The sequence below is a fragment of the Eucalyptus grandis genome, chromosome 3, assembly GCF_016545825.1.
Source record: "Eucalyptus grandis isolate ANBG69807.140 chromosome 3, ASM1654582v1, whole genome shotgun sequence".
Classification (NCBI taxonomy): domain Eukaryota; kingdom Viridiplantae; phylum Streptophyta; class Magnoliopsida; order Myrtales; family Myrtaceae; genus Eucalyptus; species Eucalyptus grandis.
The window spans coordinates 36,945,365-36,969,004 of record NC_052614.1 but is presented as its reverse complement, the minus strand read 5'-3'; the positions used below and the strand labels follow the sequence as shown (position 1 = coordinate 36,969,004).

Here is a 23,640-nt window from a genome sequence, read left to right as displayed (position 1 = left end):
TGTGGCGAAGTCTGCATGTTTAACGATAAGATAATTGTGCATAAACTGTGTGTTGAAGATAATCTGTAGTGAATACCATCGAAGAGTGCACCGACGATGCCCCATGAAGTCGGAGAGAAATTTGGGATGCCTAGGGAGAGCACACCCAAGAAGCCTAGGGAGAGCATACCCTAGATGCTCTGCAGATTGGGATACCATGATCAATGGACCATGAAACCTAAGCGGGCTGAAGAGCGTACCAATGTACACCGTAGCATACCAAAGGGCACACTGGAATTCCACTACATTGGAGTTATTCCTCCTTGCATGCTTCAGTGAGTGCACTGGCCATGTGTCTTGGATTGAAAACAAAAAGTGAGAACAAAGAATAGTGCGAAACTTATGTGCGTGCATGGTTGAGTCATATGTCGAGTCATTAGGTTCTTTTGTCATGAGTGTACGATACTTTTATTAGTTATTTTGTCATTATAGTCTCTATGAGTTTAATTATTCCAGTCGCGTGTCTAAGCAAGATGTTTTTCGTGAGCGTGTGATAGGTGGATTTCTTAGTATAGGGCTTTGGATATTTCATTTGCTGGGCTTTAGCTCACCCTTAATGATGTTTATATTTTATAGATTCATGGTTATGGCTAACATTAGGCCCCCATCTCTCGTTACGGTGTCCCAATAGACTTTGAGGGGCAGCTGTATGAGTTCACATACCCTTACTTCCCTTATGTAATCTTTGTGTGTTACACATCTACACTTTGGATGGCGATCTACGCCTAGATTAGAGGACTTTTGGTAGGCCCTCTACCATTCCCGAAAGACAACAGCGGCGGCAATGAGGCCGGCAGCAATAAGGAGCCATAGGCAAGGAAGCTGGTGATGGTGGTACAAATTCATATTTTTTTTTTTTTTTTGAGGCACGGTCTTGACACTTTTTGGGATTGAACTGTGTAGATGGGGGGTATTTTATGGATAGTTTGAGGGCGTCGACGATAGCTGAGTGGATAGCCTGTGGGAGTAGTATATCCTTTTGAACTCCTAGTGTAGCCCTGTTATCACCCATGTATGTAAATAAAAGATAAGAAAATGAAATGGGAAAGCACATGACATTTGCTTCACTCTTTGCATTCGTCATCTTTTTTATGTTTGTTTAATTTTACACTTTTGGTTCCGCTTGTGCTATAAGTGAAAAGATATGTAACTTGCGTTAGTAAGGTGGTGGACCGGGACGTCACAAGAGATCTAGATGACCAAACATAGTTTTAATGTGTAATAGCTGGTTCACTTACACTGCATGATTTAATCCAAAGAGTTTGATGATGCTGACAATTGGAATGATTTTCATATTCAAGAGGGTAAAATGCAAGGATTAAAAGTGTAAATAGGAATTTACGTATGATTGGGTGAATATTATGAAGGGTGAGCTCTTAATGATTGAAGGTTAAAGAGGGTGAGTGCTCGTGGAGGAAGGGGGACAGAGGTAAATCCAAGGATTTAAAGTTTAAACTCTAATGCCAGAGAGAGAGATACTATCCAAAAAGTTTTAAATCTATCACAATTTTACCCCTTTAGTCTTAAATCTTTTAATTATATCAATTGAGTTGTAATCTTTTCATGTTTTGCTAATTAAATTCATCCCACCAATTTTGGCCAAAAAATTACTGAAATGGATGTCAATTGTCCTATGTGGCATGAATGACTCTAATGTGGACAAATTTAAAATATTTTGACTTTTTTCGAATTTATATATTTGTCTTTTCTTTTTCCTTTATTTCCTTTTTCTTTTCTTTATTTCTTTATTTCTTTTCCTTTTTCCTTTAGTCAATCACCAAGTCTTGATGATGGTCAACGATTGACTAGAGATGAGGCATGCCCAACATAGATTTGGCAAGGGTTGAGCCTCACCAAGGATGGGCGAGGCTCGCTCTTACTAGGCACTAGTGAGGCCCTCGCCTTTGGCAATTCATCAATGCCCGACAACATATTGGAAGAAGAAGGGAAGAAAAAAAAAGATAAAAAGAAGAAAATAAATAAATAAATGAAAATTTTGAAAAAATATTAAATATCATTAAAAATTATCTATGTTAATGTCAACCATGTCACTTAGAACGGTCAATGTCCATGTTAGCAATTTTCGGTTAAAATTAGTTGAACGGACATAATTGGTCAAAATGTTAAATAATTTAGGATTCAATTAGCATAATTAAAAGGTTTAAGGTTAAACTAGGCAAAATGTAACAGATTTATGAATTTTTGGGCGATTTTCTTGAGTTTGAGAGGACAATGAAACTTTACCAAAAGCTATTTAAATCATCCGGTATTTTTCATAATAAGCCTCTGCACAATGGACACTCGAACACACGAGTAGAGATGGAAATTTAAAGAGGGATGTTAAGGATAACTAAAATAAATTAAGAACTAATTTGTTAAATAATATGATCCATCCTATAGGAATATTAAAACTATTGGACCATAGTGCACACCCAATAAAAAATTGCTGCATCACCTATTTTATATATAAAGCAAATTTACGAGTATTAATATCCATCCCAAATTTACAATTACACTCACATATATAATTAACTCTAAGTTACTGATGTAGTTAAGGGGCAATGTTAACTTTTACCATTTTGTGGTTACACTTGCAATTGAAAGATCTTGATTACACTATGCAGAAACAGTTTTAGATTAAACAGCATTAAGAGATAAAGGAAAGGGGAACAGTTATATTTAGAAAATCATAAGAAAATTATGTTCGTATTTGTTTTAAATTGTTAACCAACCTATTAACAGCTCTCACCTTGCCAAAAAAGAAAAGAAGAAGATTCGTTACCAACTTGCACTAATTAACCATCCACTTCATCCGTTTTTTTTTTTTTTTTTTTTTTTTTGGTTAGTAGCTACCCACATTTTTGGCTTCTTAACAAATTTTCTTTTCTTGAGGACTCATCCACTTCATCAATATTATTTTAGAAAGTACACACTTTTTTTTTTTTTGACTTCTTCACAAATATCCTTTTCTTTAGAACTGATTACAGGCTTCAGGTATAACTTATGATTAGTACTAGAATCTTTGAAATATCCCAATCCAACAGAGAATTTTTAAGGAGTTTTGACTTGATCGGCTTGGAGCATGTGATAAATTGGCCTATTTTAATCCTTTTAAGTGCTGTTCAAAAGAAAAAATCCTTTTAAGTGGGCTAGTGACAGTCCATGTCCTCCTTATACGTGGCAACTTGTTGCTAACCCGTGTCCTGATGACATGCAGTAAACCATCATTGCATGTTTTGGTCGTGACATGCACAAACCTAATATGGATTGTCATACGACACTATCCTATTCGTTGACCATTCAAGCCTTCCCACTATAAATACCATATTAACTCATTTCTCACTTAGTTACTTTTTGATGAATGGACTTCTCTCTTTGGAGCGTTACACTTCTGAATTTCTGGCATTTCAGAGCTTTAACACTTAGATCTTCTTGATTTTTTTTTCTTCGTATCACAACCCCAACTCCATCTCTAGGGTCTCAAGCAATAAGGATTATTTTCACAACGTCTCAAGCGCGTCGCCGTCCCATTTCTTTTTATCTTTTCATTATGCACATGTAGAAGCATACTTATAACATCCAGATAACAACAAGCAGCCAAGAAAACAATCATTTGCACGCAAACAATTACATCAGTTATATTTACAAGCGCTTCTATCATGGGCCATTATAATTACAACCACTACATGTTTTATACTCAAAAAGGCCAGAGTAAACTTTAGCTCCTCTAGCAAGAATGTAACTCCTCAATGCTTAAAATTCTGGGGGGAAAAAACGGGGTGAGTCATGGACTCAATAAGTAAACCTCTAATTCTCTATTAGAAAGACATCTCATCATCAAAATCCAATAGATATAACACTCGCAATATGATGTAAATAACATATCAATAGCAAACTTATTGCTATCCTCGACTACATGCAAATGTCCATCACAACATGCTTTAATGCATACTTACATTTGGCTTATCAAGAAATATATCGACCTATCATACTTATGCATAACCAGCATTCATGCAAATTCATTTACCGTTGCCTTGGCTCGACCACACCCTCTCAGCTCAACCGAGGCTTTGTAGCTTCTCGCTAGGCTTCCTAACTCAATCAAAGCATCCCAGCTCAACCGAAGCATCCTGGTGCTAACTCACCAAGGTATCCAAGCTCAACCCAAGCACCTTAGCTCAACCAAGGCATCTCGTGGCTAGCTTACCCAAGGCATCCAAGCTCAAACCCAAGCATCCTAGCTCAACCAAGGCATCATGTTCAATGAACGAGGCATCACTGCCAACGTTTTGTGGTGATAGGCGCTTTTTCCTCTTTAAGTGCATCATAAAAGTACATCACACAAGTCCATTCTTACTTTTCTTCTTAGTCCACTCATACATGACCTGAAGGCATGCTCATTCAAGTAAGTGTGCCATGACTCTTAATGTCATATTATATGATAAGCTAGGCATGATTCTTGGTTTGTGACTTGATTTGCACGCTTAAGTCAATGTTTGCACCAAGCAAGACTTGAAACTAACACACTTCAATGCCAATCTAAGGCCTAGTAGCTTAAGCCATTGCGACTTAATGTCGATTCCAAGCCAAGCGAACCTCAACTTCATCTTGGGGTGTAAACACATTCAAGCATGCAAACATGAGGAAACCATACAAAAGAACATTACAAAATATACATGGTTTATACAAGTGAGCACACTATTTAATTCAACTACGTAAGCTATTGCCCTAGTCAAGAGTTAGATATTCTACTTACCTTCAATGAACCTCAATAAACTATAGGTGTCTTTACTAAGAGAGAGCTGTCTTGTAAGGTGGTGGGCAAGTAAGGCCAAGAGAGTGAGAGGGACGACGGTAAAAGGGCGTGAGAGAAAAAGAGAGAATAAGTGAGGGAAAAGAGATGGGGTGGTGTGTGGTGTGGAATTGAGGAGAGGAATGCCTCTATTTATAGACAAACCCTCATAATTTTCCTTCCAAGTGGACTAATCACATTTCTTTGGGTGGACAACCTAGGATAAAGAGGTGGCAAGCTAAAGAGATGGGTGGCAAGTCTAGTTCCAAGGGAGGACACTTGCTCCTCCTTCCATTGGTCCACTTAAAGGATTAAGTCGTCATGGAATTATTTCATGTAATGTTTGTGGGGACACTTAAACTATATGACTCACATCTTCATTAAATATATATAATCATTAGGGGGACGCCTAAACATATGACTTGCATATGTCATTAATTGCCAAGATTTCATGCAATCATTAGGCTTAAATGTGTTCACATTATCCAACTTGCTCTCCAAGTTTCTGCTCTTTAACACATTAAGGTCTAAGAGTATTTAATGCATTCTTATCTTCAAGCCAAGAAGTCTTTAGATTGGTTTGCTCCTGAAGTTGGGCGTGCAGCCCTCTTTCCTTCTAAGTTGGGCGTGTGACCCTCTTATCCTAGAGTGAAAAACAATTTCAAGCAATTCCCAAAATCAGCACCGTTACCTTATCAAACGAGCTCGAAAAATAATAAAATTTTAATATGTTGTAGAGAAGATCTTAAAAAACATTTTTCATGAAGGAAACCTAGCAAAATTCGTTTTGTGGAAAGAGCAGCAAATCATTTAACACACCCCAAAAATTCATCCATCGAGTAGGTTCAATGGTCGGAGAGAAAGACCCATTTTGAAATCCAAACTTTCACAAAACTCTTTGAAATTTTATATCTTTTAGACATAGATGCCCTTTAAAACTTTTATAAAGGTATGCCCAAATTCAAAGGGAAAAAATTTATAAAAATTCGAGAAGACAAAGAGGTCGCCATTTTTACTGCATGGATAGTGTTAACATGGTAAGTAATTGGGATTTTGCACAACCATTTCGCCTCATAAAAATATGAAATTATAGTATGTTATGGTGAAAATGTTTTGAATAACTTTCATGAGGAAGTTTCTCCAAATTCGAACCACAAAGATCTCTATAAAATTGGAAAATAGGAAAGGTTTGGCAGTTTCGAAAAACTGGAAAGTTAAAACCTATGAAACTCAAGGTGGAAATTTATGGAGGAGAGGTGGCACTCTACTAGGCTTGTAAGATCACTTGCCATCATCTTTTTAGGCCATGAGTCACCCCATTTCATTAATTACTTAAAGACACCTAAGCCTACATACTCATTATTCTCATTCAATGAATTTGACTCTTATTTTTCAAGAATATTGACCTATCTAGCTTAGCCTTCTAGTTGGGACCAAAAGACAGGTCGAAATCAAAGATGTTGCACCTTGACTCCTCGACAGCCATGGTTTAAACTATTGAACACACTCTACAATTGACTTCAACTGATTTCAAGCAATTCGACACTTCTCATAGGCCACTAGGCATTCGACCTTACTAGAATATCATATTTCTCATCTCGCGCCCTCTTTATTTCATCATAGTTATAGTGTTACTTTTGTACAATACCGCTCCTTCTGCAAAGTTAATGAACTTAAGAAGAAAACTCCTCAACAGATATAGACATAACAATGTTCATCCATGAGCTTTGAGCTTTTAAAAGAACACGAGGCACTTAAAAAATGGATATGTTTTTCTCCATTCCATATTGAAAGAAATTTCTCCCAACCGTCATCCTATTAGCAATTTGCAAGATATGAATTTCAACCACATGCAAATTTAGCTAAATTTAACCGGAGCCAATGTTCATACTCGTAATTCACCAATCGGAGGTATTAATAAGAGAAATTTCTTCCTAGGAACGAAGGAAAACATGGCTCCTTTGAAACATCAACAACACTGTTAGGAGTGAATTTTTCCTAGACCAGGGTCATGTGGATCAAAGCCGTGTAAACATCATGAGGGTAAAAATACTTGATCGGCTTATTCTATAAAGGCCATAGAGTTCCTCTAACTTGTTTACATGCTGGATTAGAAGAAATTTCTTTTGACTATTCTTTTAATTGGTAGATTAAGAACTATGGACACTTGCATGTAGGCAATATCCATATTTGTAATTCACAAATTGGAGGCATAGTTAAAAAAGTTTCTTCGAACCTAGAATTGAGGAAAATATACTATTTCATTATTATTTAGTTAAGTTTGCAAGTGGATCATGTCTATGTATGTGACCATCAATTAGATGTGTTTCTTTTAACTTGGGGATGAGGAAAAATGTAACCCTTCTATAAATTACATAGTTTACAGAGCCTACTACGATAGAGAAAACTACATCACAACTTACCTTTTTAGAGTAAGAACTAATGTGAATACCACTATTTTGCGATAAATGATCGATATAGCTTATCAACCAAAATCACTTCTCTAACAATTTTCAACAGAACCTAATTATACGACCTGGGTACATATGTAATTAAACATATCATGTCAAGCCTAATTGCGTTCGTTCCATAAATGTGTCAATTTGTTTGTACACGAATAAAAAAAAAGTGTCGTGTGTGGATTTAGCTTTTTAACCCACTCCCGGCATACCTATACAGCTTACCATGTTATTTGTGTTAGCCAGACATCGAAATATATTTTGACACATTTGGTCACATTCACATTTCAAATTTAAAATTTGTTTAATGTGTCGTGCCCTTTGTCATTGTCAGTGAGAGTCCACGTGAACCTTAACTACAGGGAGCAAGTCGCGACTATAAAACCCCGGCCCTGTCTACCTCTTAATGGAAACTAAAACCTCCCCTGCTGCATAAAGAATCTCAAAAGGATGAAGAAGCTTTCTTTGTTCGGTAATAAGGTGGAGCTCAGCCTGCCTAGCATTCCACAACACTCTTGCCACCCTGTGGCATCTTCCCTCCTCCGCAACCTGGCCCGCCGAGCCAACTCTTTCTGGACTCAGCTAACTTACTTCGTCCTCGTCTCCGCGGTCGGCTATTGGGCACTAAAGCTTTGCGAGCCCAAATCGTCCTCCTACAAGCCTTGTGACCTCGACATATTCTTCACCTCTGTCTCTGCAAACACGGTCTCAAGCATGTCCACTGTGGAAATGGAGGCTTTCTCCAACTCCCAGCTCGTCATCATTACCCTCCTTATGCTCTTCGGTGGGGAGGTCTTCACTTCCATGCTCGGGCTTTATCTCTCAAGATCCGAATTTGCAGGACGCGATCATCGCGAGGCGAATTCGGTCACCTCTGACCACTCCGACAACAATATCAAACTCGAACTTCCTCCTCTCCACCCGGTGACTGAGGCCAATACCTTCAAATTCGACCCCGAAATGAAAGGGATGCCGTTGAAGCCAGCTCCGTCTGGTGAGGGACTCCTCAAGCACAGGGCAACTAAGTACTTGAGCTACGTAGTCCTAGGTTACCACTTCATAGTCCACGCAGGCGGCTCAACTTTGCTTTCTGCGTACATAAGCCTCGTTCCAAGCGCGAGGAAAGTCCTTCGGCACAGAGGCCTCACCGTGCAGATGTTCTCTGTGTTCATGACAGTGTCAACGTTCGCCAACTGCGGCTTTGTCCCCACGAACGAGAACATGTTGGCCTTTAAGCACAACCCGGGCCTCCTGTGGCTGCTCCTTCCACAGGTCCTCCTCGGTAACACGCTCTACCCCCCGTGTCTCAGGGCAGCAATCTGGCTGCTTGAGCGTGTAACGGGGCGGGCCGAGTTTGACTACATGCTGAGGAATTCCGGGGCGATGGGGTACGCGTACTTGCTTCCGGGCTTTCACTGCCTCTGCTTGGCCGCCACGGTGGGGAAGTTCGTGTTGGTGCAGTTCGTGGCTCTGTGCTGCATGGAGTGGGACTCACCGGCCATGGAGGGCCTGAGTCCGTACGAGAAGCTCGTCGGGGCACTGTTTGAGGCGGTGAACACGAGACATGCCGGCGAGTCCGTCTTCGATCTCTCCATCATTTCTCCGGCAATTTTGGTGCTCTTCGTCCTGATGATGTGAGTCTCCCTCTCTGTCTCATTCTCACACCTGCCCGCGAGCGTGCACGCATTTAAAATCCTATTCCCCACCGAATTCGGATACTAAATAATGCAGACACAAATTAAATAAGTAGATAATATTCAATACTTAATTAACTCTAAACCATAACAACTTACTCAATATTCAATTTCATAAATCCACATTAGTATTGAATATTAACCGTTGTATTTTTATGGATAAACATTTTTTCTATTTTCTTCAGCAGTCAATGGCCTAGAATAAGTAAGATATATACGTTAAATGGCTTAATCAGTTGAACTTATAAAATACGGGTTAATGCTAGATTACAGAGAGTCATATGCTTTATTAAATTTACTTACTAGAAATGAGGAAAATGTTTCACTTTCATCCAATATGATAAATAAGTATAGTTTCGTGTCTCCTGCCCCCAATGGAATTTCATGAAACTTCGTAAAACGCAGAACAGAGGAAAGGCACAACCTGATTTTTCGTTCTTTTCTTGTGTACTTCTATAATTGAGTTAGTTTGCACACCCATCTAAATTTATCATATTTTCGTAGAATGATGACACGTCATTAGATTTTTGTACTCTGCAATTATCGCTCAATATTAAAGAGGCAGCAGTTTCGAGATTTCATGAATTGATCTCAATTAAAACACATTAAGAGTGTGTATGTTTTGAGAATGATTTAGAAAATATTTTCTTAAAAATGATCGTTTAAAATAATTAATCAATGAATAATATTTTTATTATCGAAAAAAATTTATATCTAAATATTTTCATGGACGATAAAAATATTTTTTGTTTAGTAGTAATAAATATAAACTATCATTTTTTTTAAATTATTTATTTTTTGTGAAGCAAACAGAGCCTAAGTGAATGCAACATTCGCATCCACTCATGATATCTCTTATAATCTTCCTAGTGGGAACAAAATTTTCTTTCTTCTAAGCTTTGAAGAAGATTCTTGACCCCATATTCATCACATCTCTATTCTTACCTGGCTTTCGTCGAAAAATATTTCAGCTTTAGGATCTCTACTAGTCTAAAACTCAAACGGTTCCACATGTTAGGGATCCACTTTATCGAATAGCAAATCAATTTATCAGGTTAGTGGGTGGTGGCATCCCGTGGAACGAAATTGCATAATGCTAACATGGCGTTATTGATCTTTTGGTTTGTGCCATATTATATTCTTAGTCTATACTCTTGCAACTGGTCCACTATCTACTTTCAAATCCCAATATCAAATTCAAAACTCCCTTTTCCTATCCAATGGCATATCATATTTGTCGTCTGTTTTGTGGAAATTAGACATTGGAGGGTGGTTTCCATAATAAGATACTTTCAAAGAAAATGGTCTTGTTTTTCTGCGTTTCATCGAGCTTATAAAGTGAAAATTAGAAGTTGGTTTTTGATAGTTGTTATCAGAAAACCTGAGCACGTCTTCGAGAAACAGAATCAAGGATAATCTAGTACCCGACCACGAGACCATGGCCATGAGACCTTGAGCCTCCATCTCAAAAACGCGGTCACCAAGACCAAGATCCTTGGGGACCAAGATAATCAGGACGATACTCTGAGACCCGGCCGTCCAGACTCGAGACAACAAGGCCTAGACCTTGGAACCCAAGCACGAGCTCTGAACCTCGCGGTTGAGACTGACCTTAGAGGTCAGACTTAGGAACTCATCGCTTGAACCCGAGAAACCGAGGGCAGGGTCCCAGCTCTAGCCCCGGAGGTGTAGAGTCTAGGTGTCGAAGTCCCGGGCCTATGTTATGGTCCTAAGATCAGCCTCAAGATCCCAAGACTAGCACTCCTGGGTTCTAAACCCCAGAGTTTCAGGTCCAAGTGCAGGGGTCTAAGGGTTCAGAGGACGTGGTCATGAGTGTACCTCTAAAGCCCTCGTATCGACAGCGATGGCAGCCATGGGTGGGCCTCAAGATTGGACCCATGAGAGAGAAGTGATGAGGGAGAAAGAGACCTAGAACTTGTTTTTTTTGTTTTAAAAAAAAAAATTGGATTATTACGTTAAATGTGAGTATAAGAGAATGTGGCCATCATCAATCAATGACCCGGTTGAAGTAAAATAGAATCCATGTGGGATTATTTTATAGGTCATGTGCCATTAATTGTGGGTTACAAGTTATAGGTAATAAGTATATTTAGATTAATGATTAAGTGACAGTCTTCAATTTACAATGAAAATAAAAGTCTATTTTGAATCAAATAAAATCAAATAAAAAATAATTTTAAATTGTGTGGGTCTATGCCTTCAATAATTTATAACCCACAACAAATTGTCATCATCATAATAGTCCAAGAATTGTTATGCTAGTAAAGCCCATTAATTTATATTTAGTTAAGATTGGTTGGTCAATATTCATGATATATGGCGGCTTATAAAAAAGACGATTGTTTTGGGGTATGGATTCTCTTAAGCAATTTCCTCACGTGAGGGCAATGTAGTCACCTCCCTAATTGTAGAGGAGCGATCTTCAACTTCACTTTTTTAAAGTAACGAAAAGAAAAGATTTGGCCTTCGACTAGTCAGCTCATAGAAGCTTTTTATTCCATCTTGTTCCAGCATTTGTTCCTCGGAACCGCACCAAACTCTCTTTCTCCATATTCATTCCAGCTTTGTTCTTGCCATTTATTCCTTGAAATGTTCTTGCCACTGGTTCCTCAGAACCGCCCCTTGTTCCTCAGAACCGCGCCCCACATTCATTACGGCTTTGTTGCTGCCATTTGTGTACGATCAGTCTCGTGTGTTTTCTTATGTAGACAGAAGAAACAGGGAACATAATACTAGAATCAAATATACAGAGGATAACTGTCGAATGCAGTCAATGCGACAACCAGAAAACATGCACAGGCTTGACTTATTTCTCTGCAACCACCTTTTTTTTCCAAGGGAAAAGAACTCTCAAAGTTAAGAGTGAATCGACCAGCTTCTAACAAACATTGTGATTTTACAGGTATCTTCCGCCACATACCTCATTTCTTCCAGTAAGAAATGGCGAGACAGCACCAAAAATTCGAAGAGATGAGCCTAGGAGGCACTTGTTGACATGCTTGATGTTTTCGCAGCTGTCATATTTAGTGATCTTCATCATTCTCATCTGCCTCACCGAGAGAGAGAATTTGAAGAATGACCCGCTCAACTTCAATGTCTTGAACATCACGATAGAAACTATAAGGTACATTGCAATTATTCTCGCCGAGTTTCTAGATTCTGTTCTTGTGGATGTGTTAAATTCCGAAAGTTTTTAACGATGATTATTACTGAACCAATGCAGCGCCTATGGCAATGTTGGATTTTCAGTCGGCTACAGTTGCAAAAGGAGGCTAAACAGAGACAGCCCCTGCAGGGACGCTGAGTACGGATTTGTAGGAAGATGGAGCAACAAAGGCAAGTTCATTCTGATAATAGTCATGCTCTTTGGGAGGTTGAAGAAATTTAACATGAAAGGTGGTGCTGCTTGGAGCTTGTCTTAGCATATTATTACAAACGAACGTTCCTCAAGTTAGAAATAAAGGTCGGGTCAAAAATGTAATATAGTCTCGTATCCGCGTAGAATCCACAAATTTTGGTGCATGTTCTGTACCTTCAAGTGGTTACAAATTGACCGTCCGTTATCTTACCTGGGAAGAGAAAGCAAGGGGTTGTAATGTCCGTTCTGGGTTTGCTGTGACTTACTACTGGATTATATAATTGGTATGTTGAATGATGCGTCAGTCTGTTATTAGTTCTTGAATATGCCCCATTTATTTAAAGAGCCACTCTCAATCAAACACATTTTTTTATAATTTAATTTTGTAGACGAGCAAGTAAAATTGTGGATTGCCTTACGTTTAACATCATTTATGTTTGAAATCTATCGAGTAACACAAACAAGAAGGAATACTTTTACTTGAGGTTTGACTCCTTTTGCACCCCCTTATTTTCGTTTATCAGTGAGTTTCATACTCTGAGGGATATAATTTACCTTGAAGACAGTGTTTGCACACCTAAGACCAGGGATATAATTATCCTTAGAGACATGCTTAAGATATAATAATCCTTAAAGACAGTGTTTGCACGACTGAGATGATTGATTTTTTCTCTTCTTTTTCAATAGATTTTCAACAATTTTCATATTTTTCATCGATTGTACAACAATTTTAAGGATAATTACCTTATGGATTCTCAACCCAGACTTGCCGTTTGGTACCACCACTTTTGGAATTGGATAAAAAAACAGAAATGGTAAAGGACATGGATCGCATATTGTGGACGGTTGTCGAGGGACATCACCAAGCATTTAGCACAAGCGAAAATGCCGTTCAAGAGACACGTACAGATTGAAGGATCGCTCTCATTGACCATAATAAGCCAGTCGTGTCATAGCAAGCTTGAAATAAAATATTTTTTCGATGGCTGTGAAGTGTTCCAATTTACAAAAAATAATGTTGTCTTCTTTGATGAAATAGATTGTAAGAAAAATGATATATTGTGAGATTCGTTGTGTTCTAATTAGTTGATGATTGAGTTACTTCAGTACTTCCCGTGCATTGCTTCTAATACTGTGCTTTTTTTTTGTTATCTATAGTATTGTGACCCTCTCCCACTTTTAAAGCCGCGTTTCACGTAATGAAGTGCCTTTACAGTTGCGAGTCTGTGGAAAATTGATGAAGTTTCTGTAAGTTTTTAGAGGATTGGTTCTTATTTTGTGTCATTGCATTTTGCGTACAAGAGGACGTGCAAATGAGTGCGTAACTGTTGGAAATATGGTTTGATATTGTAGGAGATACTGATTTTAATTGATTCATCAGTAATTGATTTTGTTAATCCATAATTGGCTTGGTAGAACAGGAAATGTAATCGTAATGTAATCATGCATATTTCTTTCCTGCTTTTCTCTAGCACTCTAAATAGAACCATGTACATGTACAATGATATAAGAAATACAGAATTACAATCCATTCAAAATATCCTTCAATTTCTTTCATGGCATCAAAGCCACCCTCCCTAATCTAACTTCCGCAATAATAAAATTGCCCTCTGTTCCTTTTCTTAAGTTGTTATTGCAAACATCCATCCTTCAATACAAATCGGCAAACTAAGTTGGAATTCAACCTTTCTTGATATCATGGCAAAAAACAAGAATGTTGAGAACTCCTCAACAGAGGAAACCTCCCAAAACCAAAATCCAGTAGCATTGGATCAAATTGATCCGTATGAGCAGGAGATTGTTCCCAACCCTAGTGATGGCCAGAATGCAGCCAATGGAGCCGCTCCTCCTCCTACTTTTAGTTCATTGGCCCCCATTTTAGTGGTATCCTATCCAAGGCCAATGGGTTGACGGGCCTGGACAGGCATGGGCTCAAAATGGCCCATTTGGAGAGGAGAGTCTCAAGTTTTGGAACTCAGCCCAATAGAGGAGGAAATATCTCTCATTCGCACGTGACCGACCCGAATGAGAGGTCGAGTCTAATAGATTCGGGTCATAAGACTGGATTCATACCGAGTTAAGGCTTTCCACTTGATTTTAAACCATCGGGTCATGTGAATTTGAGTCATGGAATCAGATCCTTACTGGTTTCAGGGAGAAATCTCTACCCAACGTTTCCGAGCAGATTCATGCCGTGCATGCTCCCAGTCAATGGTGGCCGCAGCTGCCCTGAGCCCAACGACCCCTTCTTCACATCGTTGGCCAATGGACTAGAATTGCAACTCATCCACTTGTAGCTCAATGGACTGGAAAATTATAATGCTTGGGCATGGGACCTCTAATAAGCCCTTACCACAAAGGATAAGGATGAGTTTCTTAATGGCACAATTCCATTCCTTGCCGAGGAGCGTCTCGAGAGACATTGGTAGAAGTGCAACCAATTGGTTCACACTTGGATCGACGACTGTTTAGCCCTTGAAGTCGTGGCTAGGCTACCACCAACCAAAGACCCCAAGAGGTTCTAGGAGAATATCTGCGAAATGTACGAGCATTTGGATCGTGCGAAGTTGTTCACCATCACCCAAAGCTTACCGGAGTTGAAGCAAGGGAACCTTTCAGTTGCCGCTTGCTTCAACCACCTTTTAGCCTTTATGGAACGAACTTGAAACAGTATAAGGAGATGAAGGAAAGAGAGAAGGGTATGAGATTCTTACTCATCCTCAACGAGTCATATTTGTCGTTTTGATCACAAATCCTCGTGATGGACCCCTCATCACCACTTGGCCGAATCTGCCAGGTGGGCATCCAGGATGAAAACCAATGGCTCATTGCGATTAAGTAGGGTTGAGCCGGCGAAGGGATGAGTCTTGCTGCCTATCTCTCCGATGTTGCTTTAGGCAGTACGACCAATGGTAGAGCCCTCAAAAGATCTAGGAGTCGAGGGGGAGGAGTTGCAATTGCAACGTCCAAGAGGAATCAAGGGATCCCTAGGGTTTTTCACACAAACAACTTGGATCGTCCCACAAGATCGTACGGATGGGATCGGTGAGATGGATTGAGCAATTGGGATCAACATGCAAGAATAGAATGGACAGCCCTTGATCATCCATCAGCTCTACCAAATCAAATGGCCATTATCAAGTCCTATCAGCCGTTAATTATAAAGGATCCTATAGCTCACAAAATGCCACATCATTAGGGAAGGTTAGTGGACAAAATTTTAAATTTATAAATAGATATTGTGAAATTGCCGGCATCCATATCACACTATTGATACACGTTGGAAATTACACAAGAAACCTAATGACAAAGACAAAAAGGAGAACAAATCTATTGCTCATTAGGTTTCCGCACAAAAAGTTGATGGGGCACATCAGACTATTACCTAAGATCAGTATCATAACATTATGAAGGCTCTCGGTCAATTATCAAATAATGACAAGGCTGCAAATTTCTCAAGTACTTTTCTTGGCAAGATAAATTAAATATCAGTTTATGCATGGATAATTGATTCAGGTGCTAGTGACAACATAATTTGCAATGATCAATTATTTTCTCATATTAAGAAGAGTCCTCACTCATATTCAATGCCTCTTCCAAATGGAAATATAACTCATGTCACCAAAATTGGCACAATTCATCTCGGTCCAAATATTACTCTAAAAAATGTCTTGTATATCCTTGATTTTGAGTTCAACCTCTTATCCATCTCAAAAGCTTGCAAGATAATTCTTGTCTTGCCATATTCAATTTAGACAATTGCTTATTTCAAGACCTTTTGACTGGCAGACTTATGGACTTGAGTAATGTCGCACAAGGGCTCTATTTTTGAGTTAGTTTCTCAAAAGATTTTGATTAATTAAATAAAGGCATTTCTTGTAATGCTATTATCAGAAATAAAAATCTTATTTCTCATCAACGTTTGGATCATAATGCATGGTTTTCTTATCCCAAATGTCCAATTTGCCCTTTGGCAAAACAACCTTGAGCACACTTTTCCAATTGGCACATCTCAAGCTGCTAGTGCTTTTTCCTTACTTATATCGATATCTAGGGTCCCTATCACCCCCTACATCATGATGGCTCACGTTTTTTTCTCATGATTGTCGATGAATATACTCACACCACTTGAGTTTTCTTTATGCAATCCAAGAGTCAAACTTTTTAAAATCTATTGAAATTCTTATCTCTCATCAAAAATCAATTTAACAAATCTGTCCAAAGAATTCATAAAGATAATGGACGCAAATTCTTTAGTTTAGAATGTGAGTCTTTCCAATCCTCTCAAGGGATATTCCACAGGAGTTCTTGTACTTATACCCTTTAACAAAATTGGATTATTTAGCACAAATATTGACATCTCTTAGGAGTAGCTCAACCTCTCGAGTATCAAGCTTCAATTTCTAAAACTTTTTGGGGAGATTTTGTAGTTACGGTAGCTCATTTGATTAATCACATGCTAACTCGAATCCTTGATGGACATACTCCTTTTGAGTTGTTTTATGGAAAACAGCCAAGGATTGATCATCTAAGGGTATTTGGATGTTTGTGTTGGGTTCAAACTTTTTAATAACCTAGGTTCTAATGTCCATGTTGGGTGATATTGGACCTCTCTCACTAGGTGAGGTTTTCCCTCATTCTTATAAGCGGACTACTAGCCTCTTCCACAATTAATATAAGACAATCTCGACAAAATATAGGCTACACAAATTTGCATGATTTAGCTCAAAATCTTCCATTTATTTATGGATTAAAGGTTTAACGATGATCACTTAAAAAAGAGCCTCTTTTTATCGTTTTCTTTTCGCTTGAAAGATGGGTTATATAGATAGATTTTATTATTGTTATTATTATCATTGGAAAACCCACCAATTAAGATTCATGGGAGGAAAACATGACCCTTGGAATTTCAATGTAATATGACAAACATAATATATATATATATATATATTTAAAATTTAAAAATAACTCAAAAATTAAATTTGATAACTTGTCGAAGAATTGGCCCAAAAATTCAGCCCCAAAAGTCGAGTACGAAAATCACATGGAAATGAAATTTCTCTCTCAAAGCAAACCACTAAACTAGAAGTCTAAAACCTGAGCGAAAATGAGGATGGTTTTCCTTTAACTCAATTTCATTTATAAAAACAATCAAATTCTACTGAAAATTACAAGAAACTGAGTAAATTTAATTGCCAACTAAGTTAACTAATTTAAGACTCTATTCGTTTCACAGAAAATGTGGCATTTTTAATCATAATATTTTCCATTGTTCAATTAAAAAGTGAAAATGAATTTGAAATTATTTTCCACCATTTGATAAGGAAAATCTTTTTCTCCATACACTCAATGCAATAAAAAATTTATTATGTTATGTTTTTAGAATCGATTTTTAATAATTTTCCTTTTTTTTTTCCTTTTTCTTCCTCAACCGGTCATCGACCACAGGCTAGAGCCTCGTTGACTTGTGACAAGGCCTAGCTCACCCAACCAGTCATGAGGAAGCTTGGGTTTCGTCAAATTTGGCGAGTTAGGCAAGGTTCGAGCTCACCTAATTAGGTGAGGCGGAGTATCACCTGCCTCACCACAGGCCGGCAAGCACTAGCTAACAAGGCTCGACCTTCCCCGTGGCCAGTCATTGACTAGGGTCATGGCCGGCATTGACCGAGGAAGAAAAAAGAAAAGGAAAAAAAAGGAAAAAAAGAAAAAAAATATAGATTTGATTTTTTGAAAAATAGAAAAAAGAGAAAGATGTTTGATGAAAAAAAAAAAAATAAGGTGCAAGAAGATAAGAAAAATGTTTTCCCCTACTTAAAAAGTGAAAGACAATTTCCTCTATTTTGGAAAACTTTTTCCATTGATGATTTTTTTTTGGCTTTGAAATATCTTCTTTTTTTTAAAATTGTTTTCCTAAAAAATGAATGGAGGAGCTTAAGATTAAAAGTTTTATAAAAGGTAAAATAAAAATTAATACTCCAAAACACCCCAAATTGGTACACTTGTGATAAATTTACGTAAAACTAATTTTTTGAGCACCAAAAACCTCAAACCGGTACACTTTTGATAAATTTACTCTAAATCGATACACTTATGATAAATTTACTCTATATTAGTTTCTGTTAAATTTTACTATCAACACATGACAGTTGACTGGTATACCAACTCCATTTGTCATAGTTATACATTTTTGTGATTTTTTGTTGTATTAATCAAATTTAACGGACAATATACCGGTTTAAGGTTTTTAAAGGTTGAATAAATTAATTTATGGCAAATTTGTCTTAATTATACCAATTTAAGGTTTTTATAGTCAGTTGGGAGAAATTTGTCAAAGATGTATTAGTTTAGGATTTTTCAAATATTAATTTAAAAAAAAAGGTTAGTATGTCTTAGCCGGGAATTTCTCTAATCAATGGAGGATAAAACCGTAAATTCACCTACAACTAGGGTTTTGCCGCACTCCCCACATATAATCTGCCCCGTCGTCCCTTCTCTTCCACTCTCCCACCATTCGACTCCTCCGATCTCTCTCCCTCCTCCTCCGCCGCCATCTCGCTCGCTTCCTCCGAAGAAGAGACACAATGGGAGTCTTCACCTTCGTCTGCAGGAGCTCCGGCGACGAGTGGACGGCGAAGCAGGTCTCCGGCGACCTCGAGGCCTGCGCCGCCTCCTCCTTCGAGCTCCAGCGGAAGCTCGTCCAGTCCGCCGTCGCCGCCGACTCCTCCGGCGGCGTCCAGTCCTCCTTCTCGCTCGTCACCCCTTCCTCCGCCGTTTTCCAGGTCTCCCGCTGCGCTCGCACTCGATTGGTTCATACGTCGTGTCGAATCTGCTGCGTTTTCTCGTAGGAAGTGTGCGATCTGTAATTGAAGTGGTGGCGCAAGTGTCGAGATAGTATTTGGTAGAGACTCGGGGATTTTCTCTTTGGGGGGGAATTTGTGTTTTGATGCTCTTTTCGTGAGTAAGGTCTCGGATTGTTTCTCGATTGTTCGTGAAGGTATTGTTAGATCCTCGTTGTTTCTCGATTGTTCGTGAAGGTATTGTTAGATCCTCGTTGTTTCTCGATTGTTCGTGAAGGTATTGTTAGATCCTCGTTGATGCTCTAGTAATTATCAAAGTGATTACTCGTGTGTATATGCATACTAAACTGTTGTTAAGGAATTTCATGAGCTTATGTTACGGTTGGGTCGGTAGTTAATTGTTTGAAGCATGGTTTGAGATAAGGAGATTGCGAGGATTTGCTTGGTCGGAATTGGTCGGAAGAGGGAGTGGTCTGGTCTTGGACAGAATGTTAATGTACTGACATGTTTTGTGATGAAGTTTGTTGATGCAAAGACAGTTCACTGTGGTGTCGAGTTGGATATTTTACGCTTCCTTTCTTGATTTGGAAAGAATGTGAAATGCATTGGAGATATTAGATGCAACATGGAAGTAATCTTTGAAGAACATGGGTTATTGAGTTTATTGTGTTTTACATGTTTATTGGGGCTATGAGATGTCTCTGTGAAATGTCTATGCAATAATTGGCTCATGAATGAAATTGAATGATGTATGTTGGGGATGCTTTGTCACCATGGGGGACGCATTTCTGTTTCTCTGTTTCCTTTGCTGGGGGCTTCTTATGCAGTAGAACTTTTTAAGTATATGTTGGTTAGAATACCACGACATTCATAGACATGTGGTGGCTCATCTCGTGCTGAATGCATCATTTTCTGTACTGATTCAAACCTGTTCTTGCCTCAGGTGATCATTGGAGGCGGTGGTGGTGGTGGTTTCATTGGAGGAGGTGCAGCTGCTGCGGCCCCCGCAGGTGGTGCAGCACCGGCTGCTGAAGCAGCTCCAGCAGAGGAGAAGAAGGAAGAGAAAGAGGAGAGTGACGACGACATGGGATTCTCTCTATTTGATTAGGGCAGTTGATTTGTGCTTCGGTCTTTACATTAGTGGACGCTTCTTTTTCATGTCTTGCTGAAAACCACCCCATGTCGATCATATCCTAAATAGCATGAGAATTTTGTTTGAATACCCAAATTTCTATGAATTTTGTCCTCTCTGGTTGGAACATTGGATTGCTGTGAACATTTGGCAATGTGAGTCATGTTTAATAGCATTTGCTCAGAATTACCTTCACAGCATTTTATTGCTCTCAAAGCGAGTCTGTCTGATCTTGCATCATATTTGTTCATCTTCTTCTCCACCTAAGTTTGGTTATATTTGTAATCTGCTTCATTCCTGTTTAGTGAGTTCCGGCATTAGTCGATATCCAGTTGCTTGCGTCTTATATAAGGTTCCAAATTTGTGACCATTGCTCTTTACTCGATTAGTAACCATTGGTTGTGAGGGCCTAAATAAAGTAATTTGTGGCCAAGCAGATCGGATATCTTGACATAACTTTGGTAAGGCCTTTCGCTGGTGCTAAGATCCAATACGGTATTAACCAATCATCAATAATAGATACATAAATCACTGGATCCGTCCGATCTTCTCTTTTTTCTTCATCAGGTCTTGATATGCTGCTGCAGCATCCTACATTGCAGAGCTTCCTTAATAGTCATGGCTTCGGCAACTTAAGCACGCGGCCTCTGCTCTTTTCCTCTTTTGACCAATCCCACGTTAATTACTTAGGATGACTCCAGCTATAAGATCGTAAGCACCGTCTTTAACTGTCCGGTTTCTTCTGGTGGGACTCTCCATTCCCGAGTTTATTGCTTCTTCGAAGCAGTTTGTCTGAGTTGTAGTATTTTGTTAATCAAGCATATTCATCACCCAAAAGCAATGGGAACAAAAATCCTCTTTTCCTAGCCTCTCCCTTTAGATTAATATCAGCAAAACCATCATTGGGACCATTTGTTCAATGCTACTCACTCCCACATATCACTCCCCGTAAGTGCTTTACTGTTTCTTTCACACCTCTGCCGAGTAAATTTTCATTCGTCGCCAGTGGATTGATTCTACCCTTGGCAAGTAATCATTCAAGAAATCCCAGTAATCCAAAAGAAATGTTTGTGACTACTTTTGCAGTCACAGACAATGTAACTCTAAGGTGTCGATCGGGAAACCAGAAAAGCTAAGGAAACTTGTATCTTTGAAGTGAACTCACTAGAGTGTGCGAAGCTGAACACTTTGTCGATCTGCAAGTTTCCTACTCTAAGCTTCCATGCAACCGGAGCGAGAAGGAAAAACACCAATTGAGGGAATAGTTGAGAATTATAACATGGACTTATCATGAGGACCGAACCCGAGTCCCTCCACCAAACTTGAATAATAATGTCAATTTATGCAGACACTCTTCTTCACTCCGACAGTTCTTGAGTACTCCTTATGGGTTTGGCTCAGGGTTGTTAGGATTTTTTTTTTCTTGAATTCCTATATGTTGATTGATAGCTTATGTTTTGTTTTATCTGCTGGCTCTCCTTGGTATGTGATCTAGACATTTTCCGCTGCATAATTACTAGGAATTACACAAGGATTTCGATCAGAGTCATGTCCATCTTCATGATATGTCTAAGTTTGTTTTCGGTACAATTGCCATATAGAGTGAGTCTTAGATCATTCCAAGCTAAGGTTGAGAAGCAACTTAGTACCTGTTTGGTAACCATCTCAATAGTAACTGATTCTGATTTTTTGTTCTCGGGAGCAGTTTGGGAACAAAATCACGTTTGGTAAAATTTTTGTTCCCGGGAACAAATTTCTATTTTTTTGTTCCCGAAAATAGATTTGGAACATAATCAAGAATTAAAAAAAAAATTGATTCTTATTCTGGGAATAAATCTAAGAATTAAAACCAACTCTTCATCTTCTCTTTTCTTCTTTATCGACCGACATCTCGCGGTTCTGTCCACCACCGTCAACCACCGCTCGCTACCACCTGCCACCGCCACCGGTCGTCGTTCGCCGCCGACGCTAGTTGTTGTCCGCCATGGCCCGTCGGTGCCGGTTGCCGAAGGCAAGCCTTGCCGGGGCTGCGCGAGGGCCGCTTGGCCCTGGCAAGGCTCACCTAGCCTCGTCGGTGGCCGGGCGGGCCTCGGCCAGCCTCGCCGAGGTTGGCTTGGGCACCGGCGAGGCTTGGCCGATGAGGGTCCGGCCTCGCTAAGGGTCGGCAATGCTCCGATGAGGTCGTTGGTTCTCGTTTGGCCGATGGCCGGTCCGACGAACGGCCATAAGAAGAAAAAAAGAAAAGGAGAAAAATGAAAAAAAGGAAAAAAAAAAAGAAAGAAAAGAAAAAAAAAGGAAAAAGGAAAAAAGAAAAGAAAAAAAGAAAAAAAAAAAAAAAAAAAATAAAAATAAAAATAAATTGATTTGGACCAATCAATGAGTATGGTATCAAATGCAATTCTATTCTAGAATCAGAAATTTTGGACAGTTACCAAACGGCTTAAAATGCTTAGAATCTGTTCTCGGGAACAGAATAAAAAAGAATCATTTCGATCGAAATCTACTCCTGGAATAGAATCGTTACCAAATGCGCCCTTAGCTTTCCAGTTGCTTTTGTAAATTGTAGAAATTAGTGGGTAGGAAGAAATGCATTCGTGCCTCCACATTTCTCCCATTATGTCCAACGATGGTCTATTTGAGATTGTTTATCGATTGCTTTATCTTATTGAAGGTTTTGACCTTGTCCATGCATACATATTTAAAAATAGGGTTAAATATCACGAAAAACTTCAAATTGATACATTTGTGACAAATTTACTTCAAACTAATTTTTTATTCGTCAAAAACCACAAATCGGAATAGTTATAACAAATTTACTCAGAATTAATTTTTCGACCATCATAAACCCTAAACTGGTATATGTGTGACAAATTTAGCCTCCGTTAGTTTTTGTTAAAGTGAATTAATATATCGAAAAATGACAAACTAGTACATCTATGACAAATTGAGAGTGAAACTCCAAAATGATATGGCCGTCAAATGTTTTTTTTTTTTTTTTTTTTTCTTTTTGTTGGTAAAAGTAAGAAATTATATTGAGCTTTGGACAAATGTACACAAAATGGCGCCAAAAACATACACTCTAGCGGCAAATATAGGAAGAGTGGAAGGGAGCCGAGGAGAAGCCATGAAGGGCAATACAATGAGAAAAGCTAGACTACGCAACAACAAAGCACAAGGAACAACAAGGAGCGGTCCAACCGAATCTCTACACACACCAAGGAGAAGACCGCTGATGAGGCAGGAGGCAAAGGAAGGAGCGACTCAATGAAAAGCACCAACCCGAGGCTGTTAGATAAACACGGAAGGGTCGAAGCCTCAACCTCTTTGAAGTCTACGGTTCCTTGAAGA

At 38.9% G+C, this 23,640-nt stretch overlaps 2 protein-coding genes across 2 annotated transcripts; both read left to right on the top strand.

Annotated features, from left to right (window-relative positions):
- The first annotated feature begins 7,730 nt into the window (after nt 1-7,730).
- On the top strand, nt 7,731-12,681 carry LOC104439593 (sodium transporter HKT1). The gene is made up of 3 exons (XM_010052639.3): nt 7,731-8,924; nt 11,908-12,129; nt 12,229-12,681. Exons 1-3 carry the CDS (start codon nt 7,741-7,743, stop codon nt 12,425-12,427), a joined length of 1,605 nt encoding a protein of 534 aa, XP_010050941.1. The 5' UTR covers nt 7,731-7,740; the 3' UTR covers nt 12,428-12,681.
- Nucleotides 12,682-18,847: 6,166 nt separating this feature from the next.
- LOC104437358 (60S acidic ribosomal protein P3) lies at nt 18,848-20,529 on the top strand. The gene is made up of 2 exons (XM_010050298.3): nt 18,848-19,142; nt 20,104-20,529. The coding sequence occupies exons 1-2, from the start codon at nt 18,945-18,947 to the stop codon at nt 20,266-20,268; spliced, it is 363 nt and encodes a 120-aa protein (XP_010048600.2). The 5' UTR covers nt 18,848-18,944; the 3' UTR covers nt 20,269-20,529.
- Nucleotides 20,530-23,640: the final 3,111 nt, after the last annotated feature.